This window comes from Delphinapterus leucas, chromosome 3 (genome assembly GCF_059928025.1).
Source record: "Delphinapterus leucas isolate spDelLeu-1000000601 "Yukka" chromosome 3, BTC_Dleu_Yukka2, whole genome shotgun sequence".
NCBI lineage: Eukaryota > Metazoa > Chordata > Mammalia > Artiodactyla > Monodontidae > Delphinapterus > Delphinapterus leucas.
Window position 1 is genome coordinate 63936592 of NC_143131.1, and position 18337 is coordinate 63954928.

The following is an 18337-nucleotide window of genomic DNA, read 5'->3' on the forward strand; positions in this document are numbered from 1 at the left end:
TTAACAGAGTATTCTTCTTAGTACCACGTGGTACCCCAGTGGAAAGAACAATTAACTCGGGCCCTCAGGTTCTCCACTACAGTCAGGAACCTGCCTGCAGCCTCTTGTCCTAAGACCCTCCCAGTAAACAGTTGTAGCCAATTTCCCCACACCTGCCAACCTCAGCTCACTGTTAGCCCAAAGCGAGCAGCTGCCATCCTGGGGATGGGCTCATTATTATTATGCTGTCTACTGACTTGCGTTCCAACCTAATGGAGCCTTGGCCTTTGGAGACTTTCAGGCCCATTCTGACCTTACTGACATCCTGATTCAAAACACCAAAGTCCTGGACCCGAGTTTGAACTCCATAGATCTCTGGGTTTGCGCAGGACCTTGACCTCTCCCTTGGTCTTTCTTGGGTCCAGATCTCTGCTCTCACCAACCCAGTTACAGCTGCCACTTTTACACCAACCCTAGCTGTACGCCTTTCTTTAGGTCTGTAAATTGGAATCCTAAATGTGAATCACGACCAAATGTTTAGGTATTAAGTAAAAGTATGACATTATAACCTAAAGTTATTAGCATATTAAAATGGTGCTAAGGGTTTATTTCCCTTTCTCATTATGCTAATTCCAGTAAGGAAGAAAGCCTTAAATTCATTTCTTTAGTACATTTCCCTAATCTAAAGTATAACTTTTTAAAAAGCATATGATATGTTTTTAAAGTGTTATTCTCTTTGACTTCCAAATTAAGACATTTCTTTCCAAATTGTGACAGGAAAAGGTAAGTGTCTACCACTAGAAAGTCACATTTGTTTTAAGAAGCTGCTAGTAGATGAGGTATGGGAGAAAACATTTATTTTTATTCTGCAAAGTTTTGAGGGGGGCTTTTTTTTTTTTTTTTTTGAGGTACGCAGGCCTCTCACTGTTGTGGCCTCTCCCGTTGCGGAGCACAGGCTCCGGACGCGCAGGCTCAGCAGCCATGGCTCACGGGCCTAGCCGCTCTGCGGCATGTGGGTTCTTCCCGGACCGGGGCACGAACCTGTGTCCCCTGCATTGGCAGGCAGACTCTCAACCACTGCGCCACCAGGGAAGCCCAAGGGGGGCTATTTTTAACCAAACGATATTTTGTAAATGTGTTACTTTCACATTGTAGTATTAGTACTAAGGGAATTACCCTGTAGAAAAAGGAGAAAAGACATTCCTTCTTAACACTGTGCAATGGTTATTAGCAATATCTCCCTGATTCCAGCACCAACTGTGTTTCTGTTACAAAATAGCTCCATATGCTTTTTTTCCCCAAGTGCTCTTTAAAACAGACACATTTTTAAGTCAGCTTGTGGATACTTTGTGTGTATTTCTTTAATGATTTCCATCTTAGAGCAAGTTGCCTATGTTACAGTCTGTAGATAGCACAGAGAAGTTAGAACAGAATTAGATTCAATGTTGGAATAAAATGATGCAAGTCCTGTAATTGGTGTGCTGCGTCCTTTCATTGAGAATTGAAACTATAAACATTGGCATCTGCTGTCTTAAACTTTCTGGGGCTATTACTCAGCTATTGATTATTTCATTCATTTATGTCTATGCTTCAAACTTGACTTTGGGGATGCTGAAAAGGCTGGCTACTGCTTTGGAACATTTCAGTCACTGTAGGAAAAAGACCACCTCTCACCCAGCAATTTCCATATTACCTATGAGCAGCACCATACTAATCACACGCGTTTGGGTGGCTTGTGAGCTCTTAGGGCCTACAGTTTTCCTCAGTTCCTGAGCCTTCCCCCCTACACCAGTTAAGACAGCCCACCCACCAGGAATGATTTCACCCCAGGTGCTTCCTCTTATTTGATTAATGTTATGGGCACTGGGAGAGAACACTCTATTGTTCCTTAATGGAAACTAATTTTTATTGTAGGCATCTTATACTTGTTGCATGATTAAATAGTGGTATATTGTGAACTTGTAAAGGGCAGCTGGCTTCTGCTTGCTTCTCTGTGCTTGAGAGGAATCGATAGTGACTGCACATCAGAATCACCGGTTGGAGGTAGGAGCGGAGGGATAATTAAATACCAGTGATAGGGTCCCACCCCGGACCAATAAATCACAATATTTGGAAGTGGTATTTCTTCCAAGCTTTCCAGATGATCCCAATATACTGTCATTGTATTGTATACTGGAACCATCAAGCTGAGTCATAAACTGGGGCTCATAGTCGCTGGCCTGGGATATAAACTGTCAACTAGGGAGGCTTGTTAAGTGCACTGAGTTCTGGAGTTAAACAGTGCAGTTTCTGATTCTGTGACCTTGAACAAGTTACCTCATTTCTCTAAGCCAGTTTGCTTACCTGAAAAATGATGCCCACCTCAAACTTCAAAGGACAGGACAAGGACCACAGTTCCCTCAAGATCTTATCTTGTTCTTTGGGTTTTTAATCTTATCTATAACATGCCAAACATACAGAAGAAAACTGAGAACTTAAGCCAATTACCTAGCAGTTATCTGTCGAACTGCCTGAATATTGGTTTACATCTAGATTTTAAATCTGCATATGTCTACATATTTGAGAGAATATTCCAATTTCTTCCATATTCCACAGCAAGCATGGCCACTCCAACAGGTCAGCATGAAAGAGTAAAAAAAAGCCAAAAGTGGGGCAAAGCTGAGGACAGACACCAGGAAAGCCACTCAATGCTATGTTAGGGTAGGCAGGAAGAAACTATGTCAAAAAGGGAGTCAGGAGCCAGGTACCAAGTCTGAACAGGTATCTAAACAGGAATCCAAATGGTGATCTGCACTGAGGACCTTCAGTAACCGCCAAGGAGGCAAAGGGCAGGAAACTGGAAAAACTGGATAACACCGCACGTTCTGTAATTTGCTGTGTTAGAGTCCTATTGAAGGTCTAATTTCGAGGGCATGTTAATACAGTTCTTAATGAAGCCATATTTTGAGCCCAATATCTGACAACACAAATATCTGATTTAAAGGCATTTATAAGCTAAATCCAGAGAATTCAGCTTGAACTTGGGTTCAGGAGGTTAACTCCAGATTAACAATGACAACAACAAATGTCAAGGCTATTCAGACTCTTTTCTACTTTTATCTGTAAATAAGTCAAAAGATTTCAGCACATGACATATACAACTAGCTTCAGTATGGTCGATGTGATAAACAGGCTCATCAGTGTACCGTGTTTATAGATTAGAAGACTCAATATTGTTAAGGTCATTGTCCCCAAGTTGGTCCACAGATTCAATGAAATCCAAATCCAAGCAGGTACTTTTTTTTTTTTTTTTTTTGTAGGAATTGGCCAGCTGCTTCTACATAAACATGGGAATGCAGAATATTTAGAATAGCCAAAATAACCTTGGAGGAGGGCTGGGAAATACAAAGTTAGAGAACTTGCCCTGAACCTTAAGTTTGTGGATACCTAACAGAAAGTTTGCCATAATAATGCCTCATCTTGTACATAAGCCTAACATGTTTTGAAAAAGTCAATTTACTAATTACCACATCTCCACACAGGATACTAAAATAATAAAACTATATTTACTGAAACACTATATGCACAGCATTCCTCAAAGTGTGATATGGGGACCGCGTGCAGCAGAATCACCCTTGAGTTTCCTTAAAATATTGACATATGGATTTTTCCCAGACTTAATAAATCAGACTTTTAGAGGTGGGCTCCAGGAATTTCTATTTTTAACAAGCTTCTCAGCTGATACTGAGGTACTCTAGAACTTGAAAGTGACGCCCCTGGTATTTATTAGGTTTTTCCCTAAAGGACAATGGCCTTTTCCTGTATTCACCTGAAGAGATGCTATCTTCACACAATTTTGATATCAATAAAAAAGCAAGACTTACCTTCTCTGGTGGGTGGTTAGTTATGAGGGTTGTAGCCCTTTCAGTAAATACATTTGTTGAATACATATTTTTATACCCTGTTGCAACTTCTTCATCATCTCGAAAATCAAGAGCACATCGTGTAACATTCAGAGCGTTGATTAACGTACAGCGCTCATGGGAATAGTAATCTTCACTACCTAGAAGATATCCTACAAGGAGAATGGGAGATGAAAGTAGTTAGCATAGCATAAAACATGTTAAACAAACGAAGGTCTCAGCATTTAATTGCCTAATGCAATTGATTATCCATGTCAGGGCTAATCAAATGACAAGGCTAATCAGAGCACCATTTTTTAACATCTCTATATTTGCTAGCATAAGGCATTAAAATGTTATCGTAAAAAAAATTCAAATCCACCCCTTAGCCAAGTCTTTAGAATATAAGCTCTATCACGTAACTCTCAAAGTGGGTGATTCCAAGTGAATATGTTTTAAAAAATCAGAGTTTAAATTCAGTAAAAGTGATGACATTTTAATCTTTTAAAGCTATCTAATGGTTAAAATAGCATATGGTTCAGGTGATTTGTTACAAATTTTTACTCTGAGGTGATCACATAAATGAACGCAGAATTCAAATAACGTTGATATTGACCTTGGTCGGCTGGCTTCAAGGTTATTTACAGAAGTAGCTCTTGGAGGCATCATCTTTAGTCAGATGCTGACACCCACTGGTGAAAGACACAAAGATTTCCAAACAGAGGATCTCTAAACATAACGACCAAAAGAGCAAACTAACATGTGGTGTTGAAATTAGATTTTTCTACGTCTGTTGATCTCAATTTCACCCCCAATTTAAATGGCATCAATGGCCTATCCCACAATTTAGACTTAAACATGGGAGAAATGTTTTCTCAAGTTTAGTTGTTCCTGCAAATGTTCCATATTTTCCTAAAATATTAAAATAAGCTGTGCTGCATGTTATATGATTCTATTTATATGAAATGTTCAGAATAGGCAAATCTGTAGAGACAGAAAGTAGGTTAGTGGCTGCCTAGGGCTATGAGGGTCAGGGGAAAATGGAGAGTGACTGCTAATGTGTATGGGGTTTCTTTATTGGGGTGATGGAAATGTTCTACATGTGGATTGTAGTGACAGTGGTACAACCCTGTGAATTTATTTAAAAATCAATGAACTGTACGTTTTAATGGGGTGAATTATATGGTATGTGAATTACACCTCGATAAAGCTATCCAAAAGAAATAACTGTGCTGGACTCTGAGCTATCTCCTGACAAACACTGCTTATTAACATTAAAATGAAGATAATAAAATTGGCCTCTTTCCCCAGTTCTAAATATTTCTTATAATCACAATTAAAAGCCCTACATATCTTACCTAGTAAATGAATTCATTTTAATTTCCTCCTTTTCCATGATTCAGTAAATTCAAGGTCCTAAATACAATGAACATCTTAGTTTTAAGATAACTCTTTAAATGGTAATCTTTTCTCCTACAGGTATAACAGAAAGGGAAAGCCAATGTGTTTGCTAATTAATATATAATCGAAAAACAAATGTATCCATGAAAATAATTTCAGTCCTTATATGGGTAATTAAAGGGGTCAGGACACTGGTGTTCTATTTGGGGTTAATAACTGCTGGTAACACCTTGAAGAATCACTTCAGGTTCTTTATCTGTAAGAATAAACTGTTTTCTATCATTTGGGGAAATACATGCAGAGGATATACTTGATAAAAAGATGTATAAACCATAAATATTAAAAAGATAGTACAAATAGGATTCCAATAGAACTCTTTATTCACATAATAGAACTATCTATTCACATACTTGGCCAAACTAATACCAAGCAACCATGTGACAGTCACATAGAACTTTCTCATAACAATAATTCACAAATTTGAACTTACATGCTGAGTCTAAAGAAGATGGCAGCGATGCTTTTTGGGGGAAGATGAGAAACTATATTTTGAACAATTAAATCTCTGACTGCTGTATTATTTAACAGCTTTATTGAGAATAATTCACATATCATACAAATCACTCATTTACGTTGTACAGTTCAATGGTTCTTAGTGTACTCAGAGTTGTGCAAGCAGGCCCACAATCATCTGTTTTTTAACAGAACATCTAAGTCATAGCAGTGATAACAACTGCATCGTCATCATGCCCTCCTTCTCTGCAAGTCTCCCTTCCATGAATGTGCGGTGGGGTGTCTGTCTGTCTAAATCCACTTAGGCTTCTTAATTCTCATAAAAGGATGTTATTTCCACCTCTGTCCAAATGAATTTTTAAATATATAATTTGGTTTAAACATATAATTTTAAAATATAAAATTTGGTTTTTAATAAAAACAATTAAAATATCCTTCCAGTTGCCAGAGTACAGGTATTGACCCATCGTTAAGCAAAGACCTGATTGAAAATTGTCAAAGGATATAGAGGCTGTTTTTTCCTCTAGAATTTCCAAGGTGACAAAGAGGTCTTACACCCAAGTCCTGTTTTTAACAGCTATTTAAGAATACTGAGGATATATCCAGATACATCAGGGAAGAATGCATTATTGATTAAGCAATGTCTGCTAGAGAACCCAGATGGGAATGGGTCACACGGTGTCTCACGTCTGGATGTCCTTACATCTCGACTTAAACTGTGGTTTGAACTAGGCACTATAGAGCTGTGAGCCTCAACTGCACTGTGTGGGCCCCATATAATCACTTGAACTGAAATGTACTTTGGTGCTCTGGTCCTAGCTTGAATAAAAGAGAATGTCTCAAGAAACATCTATAAGACAACCACCATTTTATTACTAAAATGATGTTTTTGAGGATGCTGCCACCTTACCTTCTCCCAAAGGAGAAATTTCTCTCAGGTCTAAGAGCCAGAAAATGCTTTACTCTTCCTGAACATCTGGTTTCCATTTAACTCATAAGTAATGTGACACTTATAGACTGCTTTTTTTTTTTTTTTGCTTTGAGCATAAGAAGTCCCAAATCTTAGAGTTGAATGTGAAGTCTGCTACAGCCAGGCAGGTTTTTTTTTTTTTTTAAATAACTCGGTGCCAAGCAACTATTCCATCTTTTTCTATTCATCCTGATTTTTAAAAAATAGATCTTTATTGGAGTATAATTGCTTCAAAATACTGTGTTAGTTTCTGTTGCACAACAAAGTGAATCAGCCATATGCATACACGTCCCCATATCCCCTCCCTCTTGAGCCTCCCTCCCATCCTCCCTATCCCACCCCTCTAGGTCGTCGCAAAGCACCGAGCCTATCTCCCTGTGCTATGCGGCTGCTTCCCACCAGCCAACTATTTTACATTCAGTAGTGTACGTATGTCGATGCTATGTCAATGCTACTCTCACTTCGCCCCAGCTTCACCCTCCCACCCCATGTCCTCAAGTCCATTTTCTATGTCTATCTCTTTATTCCTGCCCTGCAACTAGGTTCATCAGTACCATTTTTTTTTCAGATTCCATATATATATGTTAGCATACAGTATTTGTTTTTCTGACTTATTTCACTCTGTATGACAGACTCTAGGTCCGTCCACCTCACTACAAGTAACTCAATTTCGTTTCTTTTTATGGCTGAGTAATATTCCATTGTATATATGTGCCATATCTTCTTTATCCATTCATCTGTTGATGGACATTTAGGTTGGTTCCATGTCCTGGCTATTGTAAATAGTGCTGCAATGAACATTGTGGTACATGTCTCTTTTTGAATTATGGTTTTCGCGGGGTATATGCCCAGTAGTGGGATTGCTGGGTCATATGGTAATTCTATTTTTAGGTTTTTAAGGAGCCTCCATGCTGTTTTTCATAGTGGTTGTATCAATTTACATTCCTACCAACAGTGCAGGAGGGTTCCCTTTTCACCACACCCTTTCCAGCATTTATTGTTTCTAGATTTTTTGATAATGGCCATTCTGACCGGCATGAGGTGATACCTCATCATAGTTTTTTTGTTTGTTTGTTTGTTTTTGTTTTGCAGTACGCAGGCCTCTCACTGTTGTGGCCTCTCCCGTTGCGGAGCACAGGCTCTGGACGCGCAGGCTCAGCGGCCATGGCTCACGGGCCCAGCCACTCCACGGCACGTGGGATCTTCCCAGATTGGGGCACGAACCCGTGTCCCCTGCATCGGCAGGCGGACTCTCAACCACTGTGCCACCAGGGAAGCCCCATCTTTGATTTCTTTCATCAGTGTTTTATAGTTTTCTGAGTACAACTCTTTTGCCTCCTTAGGTAGGTTTATTCCTAGGTATTTTATTCTTTTTGTTGCAATGGTAAATGGGAGTGTTTCCTTAATTTCTCTTTCTGATTTTTCATTGTTGGTGTATAGGAATGCCAGAGATTTCTGTTCATTAATTTTGTATCCTGCAACCTTACCAAATTCATTGATTAGTTCTAGTAGCTTTCTGGTGACACCTTTAGGATTTTCTGTGTATAGTATCATGTCATCTGCAAACAGTGACAGTTTTACTTCTTCTTTTCCAATTTGTATTCCTTTTCTTTCTTTTTCTTCTCTGATTGCTATGGCTAGGACTTTCAAAACTATGTTGAATAACAGTGGTAAGACTGGACATCCTTGTCTTGTTCCTGATCTTAGTGGAAATACTTTCACCACTGAGTATGATGCTTGTTGTGGGTTTGTCATATATGGCCTTTATTATGTTGAGGTAGGTTCCCTCTATGCCCATTTTCTGGAGAGTTTTTTTTTTTTAATCATAAATGGGTGCTGAACTTTGTCAAAAGCTTTTTCTGCATCTATTGAGATGATCATATGGTTTTTATTCCTTAATTTGTTAATGTGGTGTATCACATTGATTAATTTGTGCATATTGAAGAATCCTTGCATCCCAGGGATAAATCTCACTTGATCATGGTGTATGATCCTTTTAACGTGCTGTTGGATTATGTTTGCTACTATTTGTTCAGGAGTTTTTCATCTATGTTCATCAGTGATATTGGTCTATAATTTTCTTTTTTTGTAGTAGCTTTATCTGGTTTTGGTATCAGGGTGATAGTGGCCTCATAGAATGAGTTTGGGAGTATTCCTTCCTCTGCAATTTTTTGGAAGAGTTTGAGAGGGATAGGTATTAGCTCTTCTCTAAATGTTTGATAGAGTTCACCTGTGAAGCCATCTGTTCCTGGACTTTTGTTTGTTAGAAGACTTTTAATTACAGTTTCAATTTCATTACTTGTGATAGGACTGTTTATATTTTCTAATTCTTCCTGGTTCAGTCTTGGAAAATTTTACCGTTCCAATAGTCTGTCCATTTCTTCGTGGTTGTCCATTTTATTGGCATATAGTTGTTTGTAGTAGTCTCTTATAATCCTCTGCATTTCTGCAGTGTCAGTTGTCATTTCTCCTTTTTCATTTCTAACTTTGATTTGCATCCTCTCCCTTTTTTTCTTGATGAGTCTGGCTAAGGGTTTACCATTTTGTTTATCTTCTCAGAGAACCAGCTTTTAGTTTTATTGACCTTTGCTATTGTTTTCTTTGTTTCTATTTCATTTATTTCTGCTCTGATCTTTATGATTTCTTTCCTTCTACTGACTTTGGGTTTTCTTTGTTCTTCTTTCTTTAGTTGTTTTAAGTGTAGGGTTAGACTGTTTATTTGAGATTTTTCTTTTTTCTTAAGATGAGATTGTATAGCTATAATCTTCCCTCTTAGAACTACTTTTGCTGCATCCCATAGGTTTTGGGTCATCATATTTTCATTGTCATTTGTTTCTATGTATTTTTTGATTTCTTCTTTGATTTCTTCAGTGATCTCTTGATTATTTAGTAGCACACTGATTAGCCTCCATGTATTTGTTTTTTTACAGTTTTTTTCCTGTAATTGATTTCCAATCTCACAGTGTTGTGGTCAGAAAAGATGCTTGATATGATTTCAATTTTCTTAAATTTTCCGAGGCTTGATTTGTGACCCAAGATGTGATCTATCCTGGAGAATGTTCCATGTGCACTTGAGAAGAAAGTGTATTCTGCCACTTTGGGGTGGAATGTTCTATAAATATAAATTAGATCTATCTGATCTATTGTGTCATTTAAAGCTTGTGTTCCCTTATTTATTTTCTGTTTGGATGATCTGTCCATTGGTGTAGGTGGGATGTTAAAGTCCCCTACTATTATTGTGTTACTGTCGATTTCTCCTTTCATGGTTGTTAGCATTTGCCTTATATATTGAGGTGCTCCTATGTTGGGTGCATAAACATTTATAATTGTTATATCTTCTTCTTGGATTGATCCTTTGATCATTATGTAGTATCCTTCTTTATCTCTTGTAACAGTCTTTATTTTAAAGTCTATTTTATCTGATACAAGTATTGCTAATCCAGCTTTCTTTTGATTTCCATTTGCATGGAATATCTTTTTCCATCCCCTCACTTTCAGTCTGTATGTGTCCCTAGGTCTGAAGTGGGTCTGTTGTAGACAGCATATATATGGGTCTTGTCTTTGTATCCATTCAGCCAGTCTATGTCTTTTGGTTGGGACATTTAATCCATTTACATTCAAGGTTATTATTGGTATGTATGTTCCTATTACCATTTTCTTAATTGTTTTGGCTTTGTTTTTTGTGGGTCTTTTTCTTCTCTTGTGTTTCCTGTTTAGAGAAGTTTTTTCAGCATTTGTTGTAAAACTGGTTTACTGGTGCTGAATTCTCTTAGCTTTTGCTTGTCTGAAAAGCTTTTGACTTCTCCATCGAATCTGAATGAGATCCTTGCTAGGTAGAGTAATCTTGGTTGTAGGTTTTTCTCTTTCACCACTTTAAGTATATCCTTCCACCCCCTTCTGGCCTGCAGAGTTTCCACTGAAAAATCAGCTGATTACCTTGTTGGGATTCCTTTGTATGTTATTTTTTGTTTTTCCCTTGCAGCTTTTAATATTTTTTCTTTGAATTTAATTTTTGTTAATTTGATTAATATGTGTCTTGGTGTGTTTTTCCTAGGGTTTATCCTGTATGGGATTCTCTGTACTTCCTGGACTTCGGTGACTATTTCCTCTCCCATGTTAGGGAAGTTTTCAACTATAAACTCTTCAAATATTTTCTCAGACCCTTTCTTTTTCTCTTTTTCTGGGACCCCTATGATTCAAATGTTGGTGCGTTTAGTGTTGTCCCAGAGGTCTCTGAGATTGTCTTCAATTCTTTTCATTCTTTTTTCTTTATTCTTCTCCTTGGCAGTTACTTCCAGCTCACTTATTCATTCTTCTGCCTCAGTTATTCTGTTACTGATTCCTTCTAGTGTATTTTTCATTTCAGCTATTATGTTGTTCATCTCTGTTTGTTTGTTCTTTAGTTCTTCTAGATCTTTGTTAAACATTTCTTGTATTTTGTCAATCTGTGCCTCCATTCTATTTTCGAGATTCTGGATCATCTTTACCATCATTACTATGAATTCTTTTTCAGGTAGATTGCCTATTTCTTCTTCATTTATTTGGTCTTATAGGTTTTTACCTTGCTCCTTCATCTGTGACATATTTTTTTGCCATCTCATTTTTTTTTTCAATAAGTGGGATTGTGTTCCTGTCTTACTGGTTGTTTGACCTGATGCTTCCAACACTAGGGTTAGTAGGCTGTTGGGTAGAGCTGGGTCTTGCCTGAGATGAGGAACTCCATGAGACCTCACTCTGATGAATATTCCCCATGGTCGGAGGTTCCCTGTTAGTCCAGTGGTTCAGACTCAGAGCTCCCACCGCAGGAGCTTCGGCCTGACCCTGGGCTTGTGAATCAAGATCCTGCAAGCCAACTGGGGAGGTAAAAAAAAAAAAGAAAAGAAAAACCAAAAGAACAATAACAAAGTAAAAAATAAAATTAGGCTAGAAAACTAACAGATAGGGAGAATATAAAAATAAAAATATAGATGAATCAACAACTGGAATATACAACAGTACCACAATGGTAAAAAAAAGAGAAGGAGGGGAAAAAAAGGTTGCGGGGGAAGGCCTTGGCTGTGGAGGGTGGGGGCTAAGCAAGGGTGAGGTTTGGGTGGTGGGCAGGGCTGATGCTCAGGACCCACAGGGCTGGAAAAGGCCCTGGAGGGTGTGCGGTGGGGGGGACGGTTAGGTTCAAGGAACGTAAGGGGCCCAGGCGTGCCCCCCAGCCCTGGTCTCACAGGGCAGGGGCCCTCACCTGGGAGTCCAGCAGCCTTCCTGGGCTCAAGTGGGCAGGGCAAACACCCTCCTCTCCTCTCCTCCTCCTCTGGTCTGGGAGGGCCCCTCCCACCTGCCTCTCCTGATCTCCCCAGCCTCCCTCCTATGCCCCCAAGAACGTACGCAGCCTGGAGGGGGCTTTGGAGGGCAGGGGATAGGCCTGGGAGCTCAGCAGGCTCCCTGGGCCTGAGTGAACAGGGCAATCACCCTCCACTCCTCTCCTGCTTCTCCCAGAGGGCCCCTCCTGCCTGCCTCTCCTAATCTCCCTGGCCTCAGGGATGCCAATCCTGTCTGGCCTCCACTTCTCCCCCTTCAGTCCCCTTACATCCTACCAGTTCACTTTGGGGATCCTCCTGTCTCCTTGGGTGTCAGAGTGCCCCACCACTGGCCAGCAGATGCCCTAGCTGTAGGGAGACACTAACTCCACCTCTTTCCATACTGCCATCTTGACTCCGCCTCCTCTCACCCTGATTTTTTTCTTTTTTTTTTTGCGGTACGTGGGCCTCTCACTGTTGTGGGCTCTCCCCTTGTGGAGCACAGCCTCTGGACGTGCAGGCTCAGCGGCCATGGCTCACGGGCCCAGCTGCTCCGTGGCATGTGGGATCCTCCCGGACCGGGGCACGAACCCGTGTCCCCTGCATCAGCAGGCGGACTCCCAACCACTGCGCCACCAGGGAAGCCCACCCTGATTTTTCAATTCTATTTATGTTTTAAAAATTTATCTTCATTGTGTGTTCCTTTTTGTACATGGCAGTTTGTAAATAAATGAAGAGACAAATGGGAGGTAGGTAGGGAGCTAAACAGCTAGACAGATAAAACAGAATAGCTAGATGGAAAGCAAAATATGAGGGGGAAAGTTGGGGGTGAGAGGTGGGATGAACTGGGAGATTGCAATTGATGTATATACACTAATATGTATAAAATAGATATCTAATAAGAACCTGCTGTATAGCACAGGGAACTCTACTTCACTTCGCTGTACAGTAGAAACTAACAAACATTGTAAAACAGCTACACCCCAATTAAAAAAAAAAAGCAAAATATGAAAAGAACTTGACAGAAAGCTATGTAGCCCCTGGCAAGATAAATAGATAAATAGGTTGTTAAGAAATAGTTTGTAACAGGTTTAAATAGAGCATATATTTTTTAAAAAAACTGTAGGCTTTACATTTATTTTTATAGGGCTATCAAATCCATAAAATACTTATTATTTTGTATCTTTCCTATTACCATTTGTTATTTACCCTCCCATTTTCTTTATTTGATCTATCTTCCCCAATCTAGTAATTTCAAAAACAGATCTCACAGAAGGAAAGAAGGATGCCAATTGGAAAAGAGTCTTCTTTATCATTTCCAGGAAATACAAAACAAAATAAAACCTTTGAACACAATTCATGAGGAGAAAAAAAGATCCTGAACCTTTGTGAAGGAAATATTCTTGTATTGGGTTTTGCCTGGAATTTTTTAAAAAAATCAATCTGTATCCCCTTTTGGTAATAAGGTTCTCTAAGAGTAGAGTGGTCTCTGACTTGGAGGTAGCAGACTCTGCAAAGGCCCCTACGTGGCATGTAGAACCCTGGCAAGGATAACTGCCTGTCCCATCACGAGCTGAGTGCACAGCCATGTTTACGGTCGTGGCATTAGACAGTGGCCCCATGGCAGTGCTGACTGATTCACTCTGTTCAAGTTTCCAGTTATTTCATTTGATTACACTTGGCTGTGTTTTATGAGACGGCTGCAGTTGGCCAGAGTTGTTAAAGAAACGTGTGCACTTCCATTACCAAAGTAGGTATCAAATCCTCGGCGGGTTGGAAGACATTCTTTCCTGTACATTCCCAGGTGCCATTTTCCGACCATGTGGGTAGCGTAGCCTGCTTCTTTTAGAAGCTGGGGCAGGAGTTTTTCATCCAGAGGAATGCAGCTGGGCTGACAGGGCCAGATTATTTGGTGCTGTAAACCTGTGTGGATCTTAAAATAGATAAACATAAAATTATGGATTAATGATGTTGAAATATTCTGAACAAGCAGATAAAGTGGTTGCCTAATTTACTAGACATATGTGTAAACATGAATGTTTAATTCTACTTCTGTACCAGGTTAAGGCATTTCTAAAAGGCATTTTTCTCACTTATTCAAATAAGGTAATAGACATAAATAAGAATTTGAAAGAAATGAATGAAAGCAGTCTAACAAACATTAGATAGTTTCAACAAATATTTATCCAGGAACTATGTTAGAAACTGTTAAGTTTTCACTTCTTACCTCAAAAAAGTAGCCATAATATGAAGTGTGGATCTATCAAGGAAAAAGTGTTCCAATTTCTATGCACATGAGATGTTGGTGTTTGATTAGAAGCTTCTATAATCTTTCAAGACTTGACTTTTTAAAAGGGTATAATGAAGATAATGATTTGCATTTCTTATTCTACCTTACATAAAGCATAATTTCAAAAGATAGTGACCAACTTTTCCTTAAAAAAAAAAAAAAAAGTGGCCATCTGATCCATAGGCTAGGAGTGGCTCCCACAAGTATCACCAGGGTGCAAGCACCACACAACTAATTTTAAGAAATTATCACGTGTTGAGTCTTGGTGTAATATTAAAGTAGAATACCCACAATTATATGAAAAGGTTATTAAAATAACCCTCTCTCGGGGACTTCCCTGGTGGCACAGTGGTTAAGAATCCGCCTGCCAATGCAGGGGACCCGGGTTCGAGCCCTGGTCCAGGAAGATCCCACATGTCACGGAGCAACTAAGCCTGTGCGCCACAACTACTGAGCCTGCGCTCTAGAGCCCGCGAGCCACAGCTACTGAAGTCCGCACGCCTAGAGCCCATGCTCCGCAACAAGAGAAGCCACTGCAACAAGAGAAGCCCGCGCACCGCAACGAGAAGCCCGCGCATCGCAACGAAGAGTAGCCCCTGCTCACTGCAACTAGAGAAAGCCACGCACAGCAACGAAGACCCAATGAAGCCAAAAATAAATAATAAAATAAATTTATTTTTTTAAAAAAAACCCTCTCTTTTTCAACTACATATCTGTGTGGGGCTGGATGTTCTTCAACGACTTTTCCCAAAACAATATACAGTTGACCTTTCAACAACTGGGGGTTAGGGGCACTAACCCCTGTGCAGTTGAAAATGTAAGTATAACTTTACAGTTGGCAGCATCCAGGGATTCAACCACAGATCATGCAACATCATAGTACGTATTTAGTGAACAAAATCCACGTATAAGTGGACCCTCACAGTTCAAATCCATGTTGTTCAAGGGTCAACAGTATTGCACAGGTTGAATGCAGAAGCAGATGTAACAATCTAGCTATCTTCTATTAATAGGAAACACGTACAAAAATATAAAACAGGGAGATTGGTTCAAGAGGGCAGAGTAGAAGGACGTGCACTCACTCCCTGTTGTGAGAGCAACGGAATCGCGACTAACTGATGAACAAGCATTGACAGGAAGACACCGGAACTCACCAAAAGAGATATCCCACATTCAAAGACAGAGGAGAAGCTGCAATGAGATGGTAGGAGGAGCGCAATCACAATAAAATCAAATCCTATAACTGCTGGATGGGTGACTCACAAACTGGAGAACAATTATACCACAGAAGATTATCCACTGGAGTGAAGGTTCTGAGCCCCACGTCAGGCTTCCCAACCTGGGAGTCCAGCAATGAGAGGAGGAATTCCCAGAAAACCAGAATTTGAAGGCTAGTGGGATTTCATTGCAGGACTTCAACAGGACTGGGGGAAACAGAGACTTCACTCGTGGAGAGCACGAACAAAGTAGTGTGTGTATCAGATCCCAGAGGGAAGGAGCAGTGACCCCCATAGGAGACTGAACCAGACCTACCTGCTAGTGTTGGAAGGTCTCCTGCAGAGGCAAGGGGTGGCTGTGGGTCACCAGAGGGACAAAGACAGTGGCAGCAGAAGTTTGGGGAAGTACTCCTTGGCGTGAGCCCTCCCAGGGTCTGCCATTAGCCCCACCAAAGAGCTTGTAGCCTCCAGTGCTGGGTCGCCTCAGGCCAAACAACCAACAGGGAGGGAACTCAGCCCCACCCATCAGCAGACAAGGGGACTAAAGTTTTACTGAGCTCTGCCCACCAGAGCAACAGCCAGCTCTGCCCACCACCAGTCCCTCCCATCAGGAAGCTTACACAAGCCTCTTAGATAGCCTCATCCACCAGAAGGCAGACAGCAGAAGCAAGAAGAACTACAATCCTGCAGCCTGTGGAACAAAAACCACATTCACAGAAAGATAGACAAAATGAAAAGGCAGAGAACTATGTATCAGATGAAGAAACAAGATAAAACCCCAGAAAAACAACTAAATGAAGTGGAGATAGGCAACTTTCCGAAAAAGAATTCAGAATAATGATAGTGACAATGACCCAGGACCTTGGAAAAAGACTGGAGGCAAAGATCAAGAAGATGGAAGAAATGTTTAACAAAGACCTAGAAGAATTAAAGAAAAAACACCTAGAAGAATTAAAGAACAAACAAGCAGAGATGAACAATACAATAACTGAAATGAAAAATAAACTAGAAGGAATCAATAGCAGAATGGCTGATGCAGAAGAACGGATAAATGACCTGCAAGAAAGAATGGTGGAATTCACTGCCACAGAACAGAATAAAGAAAAAAGAATGAAAAGAAATGAAGACAGCCTAAGAGACCTCTGGGAAAACATTAAACGCACCAACATTTGCATTATAGGGGTCCTACAAGGAGAAGAGAGAGAGAAAGGACCCGAGAAAATATCTGAAGAGATTATAGTCAAAAACTTCCCTAACATGGGAAAGGAAATAGCCACCCAAGTCCAGGAAGCGCAGAGTCCCAGGCAGGATAATACCAAGGAGAAACATGCCAAGACACGTAGTAATCAAATTGACAAGAATTAAAGACAAAGAAAAATTATTGAAAACAACAAGGGAAAAATGGCAAATAACATACAAGGGAATGCCATAAGGTTAACAGCTGATTTCTCAGCAGAAATGCTACAAGCCAGAAGGGAGTGGCACGATATATTTAAAGTGATGAAAGGGAAGAACCTACAACCAAGATTACTCTACCCGGCAAGGATCTCATTCAGATTCGATGGAGAAATCAAAAGCTTTACAGACAAGCAAAAGATAAGAGAATTCAGCACCACCAAACCAGCTCTACAACAAATGCTAAAGGAACTTCTCTCAGTGGGAAACACAAAAGGAGAAAAGGACCTACAAAAATAAACCCCAAACAATTATGAAAATGGTAATAGGAACATACAAATTGATAATTACCTTAAATGTGTTAAATGTTCCAACAAAAAGACACAGGCTCACTGAATGGATACAAAAACAAGACCCATATATATGCTGTCTACAAGAGACCCACTTCAGACCTAGGGACACATACAGACTGAAAGTGAGGGGATGGAAAAAGATAATCCATGCAAATGAAAATCAAAAGAAAGCTAGAGTAGCAATACTTATATCAGATAAAATAGGCTTTAAAATAAAGAATGTTACAAGAGACAAGGAAGGACACTACACAATGATCAAGGGATCAATCCAAGAAGAAGATATAACAATTATAAATATATATGCACCCAACATAGGAGCACCTCAATACATAAGGTAAATGCTAACAGCTATAAAAGAGGAAATCGACAGTAACACAATAATAGTGGGGGACTTTAACATCTCACTTACACGAATGGACAGATCATCCAGACAGAATATTACAAGGAAACAAAAGCTTTAAATGACACAATAGACAAGGTAGATTTAATTGACATTTATAGGACAATCCATCCCAAAACAGCCGACTACACTTTCTTCTCAAGTGCACATGGAACATTCCCCAGGATAGATCACATCGTGGGTCACAAATCAAGCCTCGGTAAATTTAAGAAAATTGAAATCATATCAAGCATCTTTTCTGACCACAACGCTATAAGATTAGAAATCAATTACAGGATAAAAAATGTAAAAAACACAAACACATGAAGGCTAAACAATACGTTACTAAGTAACAAAGAGATGGCTGAGGAAATTAAAAAATACCTAGAGACAAATGGCAATGAAAACACGATGATCCAAACCTTATGGGATGCAGCAAAAGCAGTTCTAAGAGGGAAATCTAGAGCAATACAATCCTACCTCAATAAACAAGAAAAATCTCCAATAAACAATCCAACCTTATACATAAAGGAAGTAGAGAAAGAAGACCAAACAAAACCAAAAGTTAGCAGAAGGAAAGAAATCATAAAGATCAGAGCAGAAATAGATGAGATAGAAACAAATAAAACAACAGTAAAGATCAATAAAACTAAAAGCTGGTTCTTTGA

The 18337-nt window shown here is 39.7% G+C and overlaps 1 protein-coding gene across 1 annotated transcript in view; it reads right to left on the minus strand.

The window, feature by feature from the left end:
- The window catches only part of ARSB (arylsulfatase B), a 175247-nt gene that overhangs the window by 141645 nt on the left and 15265 nt on the right, over positions 1-18337 (minus strand). Inside the window, exons 2-3 of the mRNA XM_022594098.3 lie at positions 13782-13968; positions 3843-4033 (exon numbers count right to left, since the gene is read on the minus strand). Of these exons, the coding sequence (XP_022449806.2) occupies positions 3843-4033; positions 13782-13968 (378 nt within the window). The remainder of the gene's footprint in view (positions 1-3842; positions 4034-13781; positions 13969-18337) is intronic.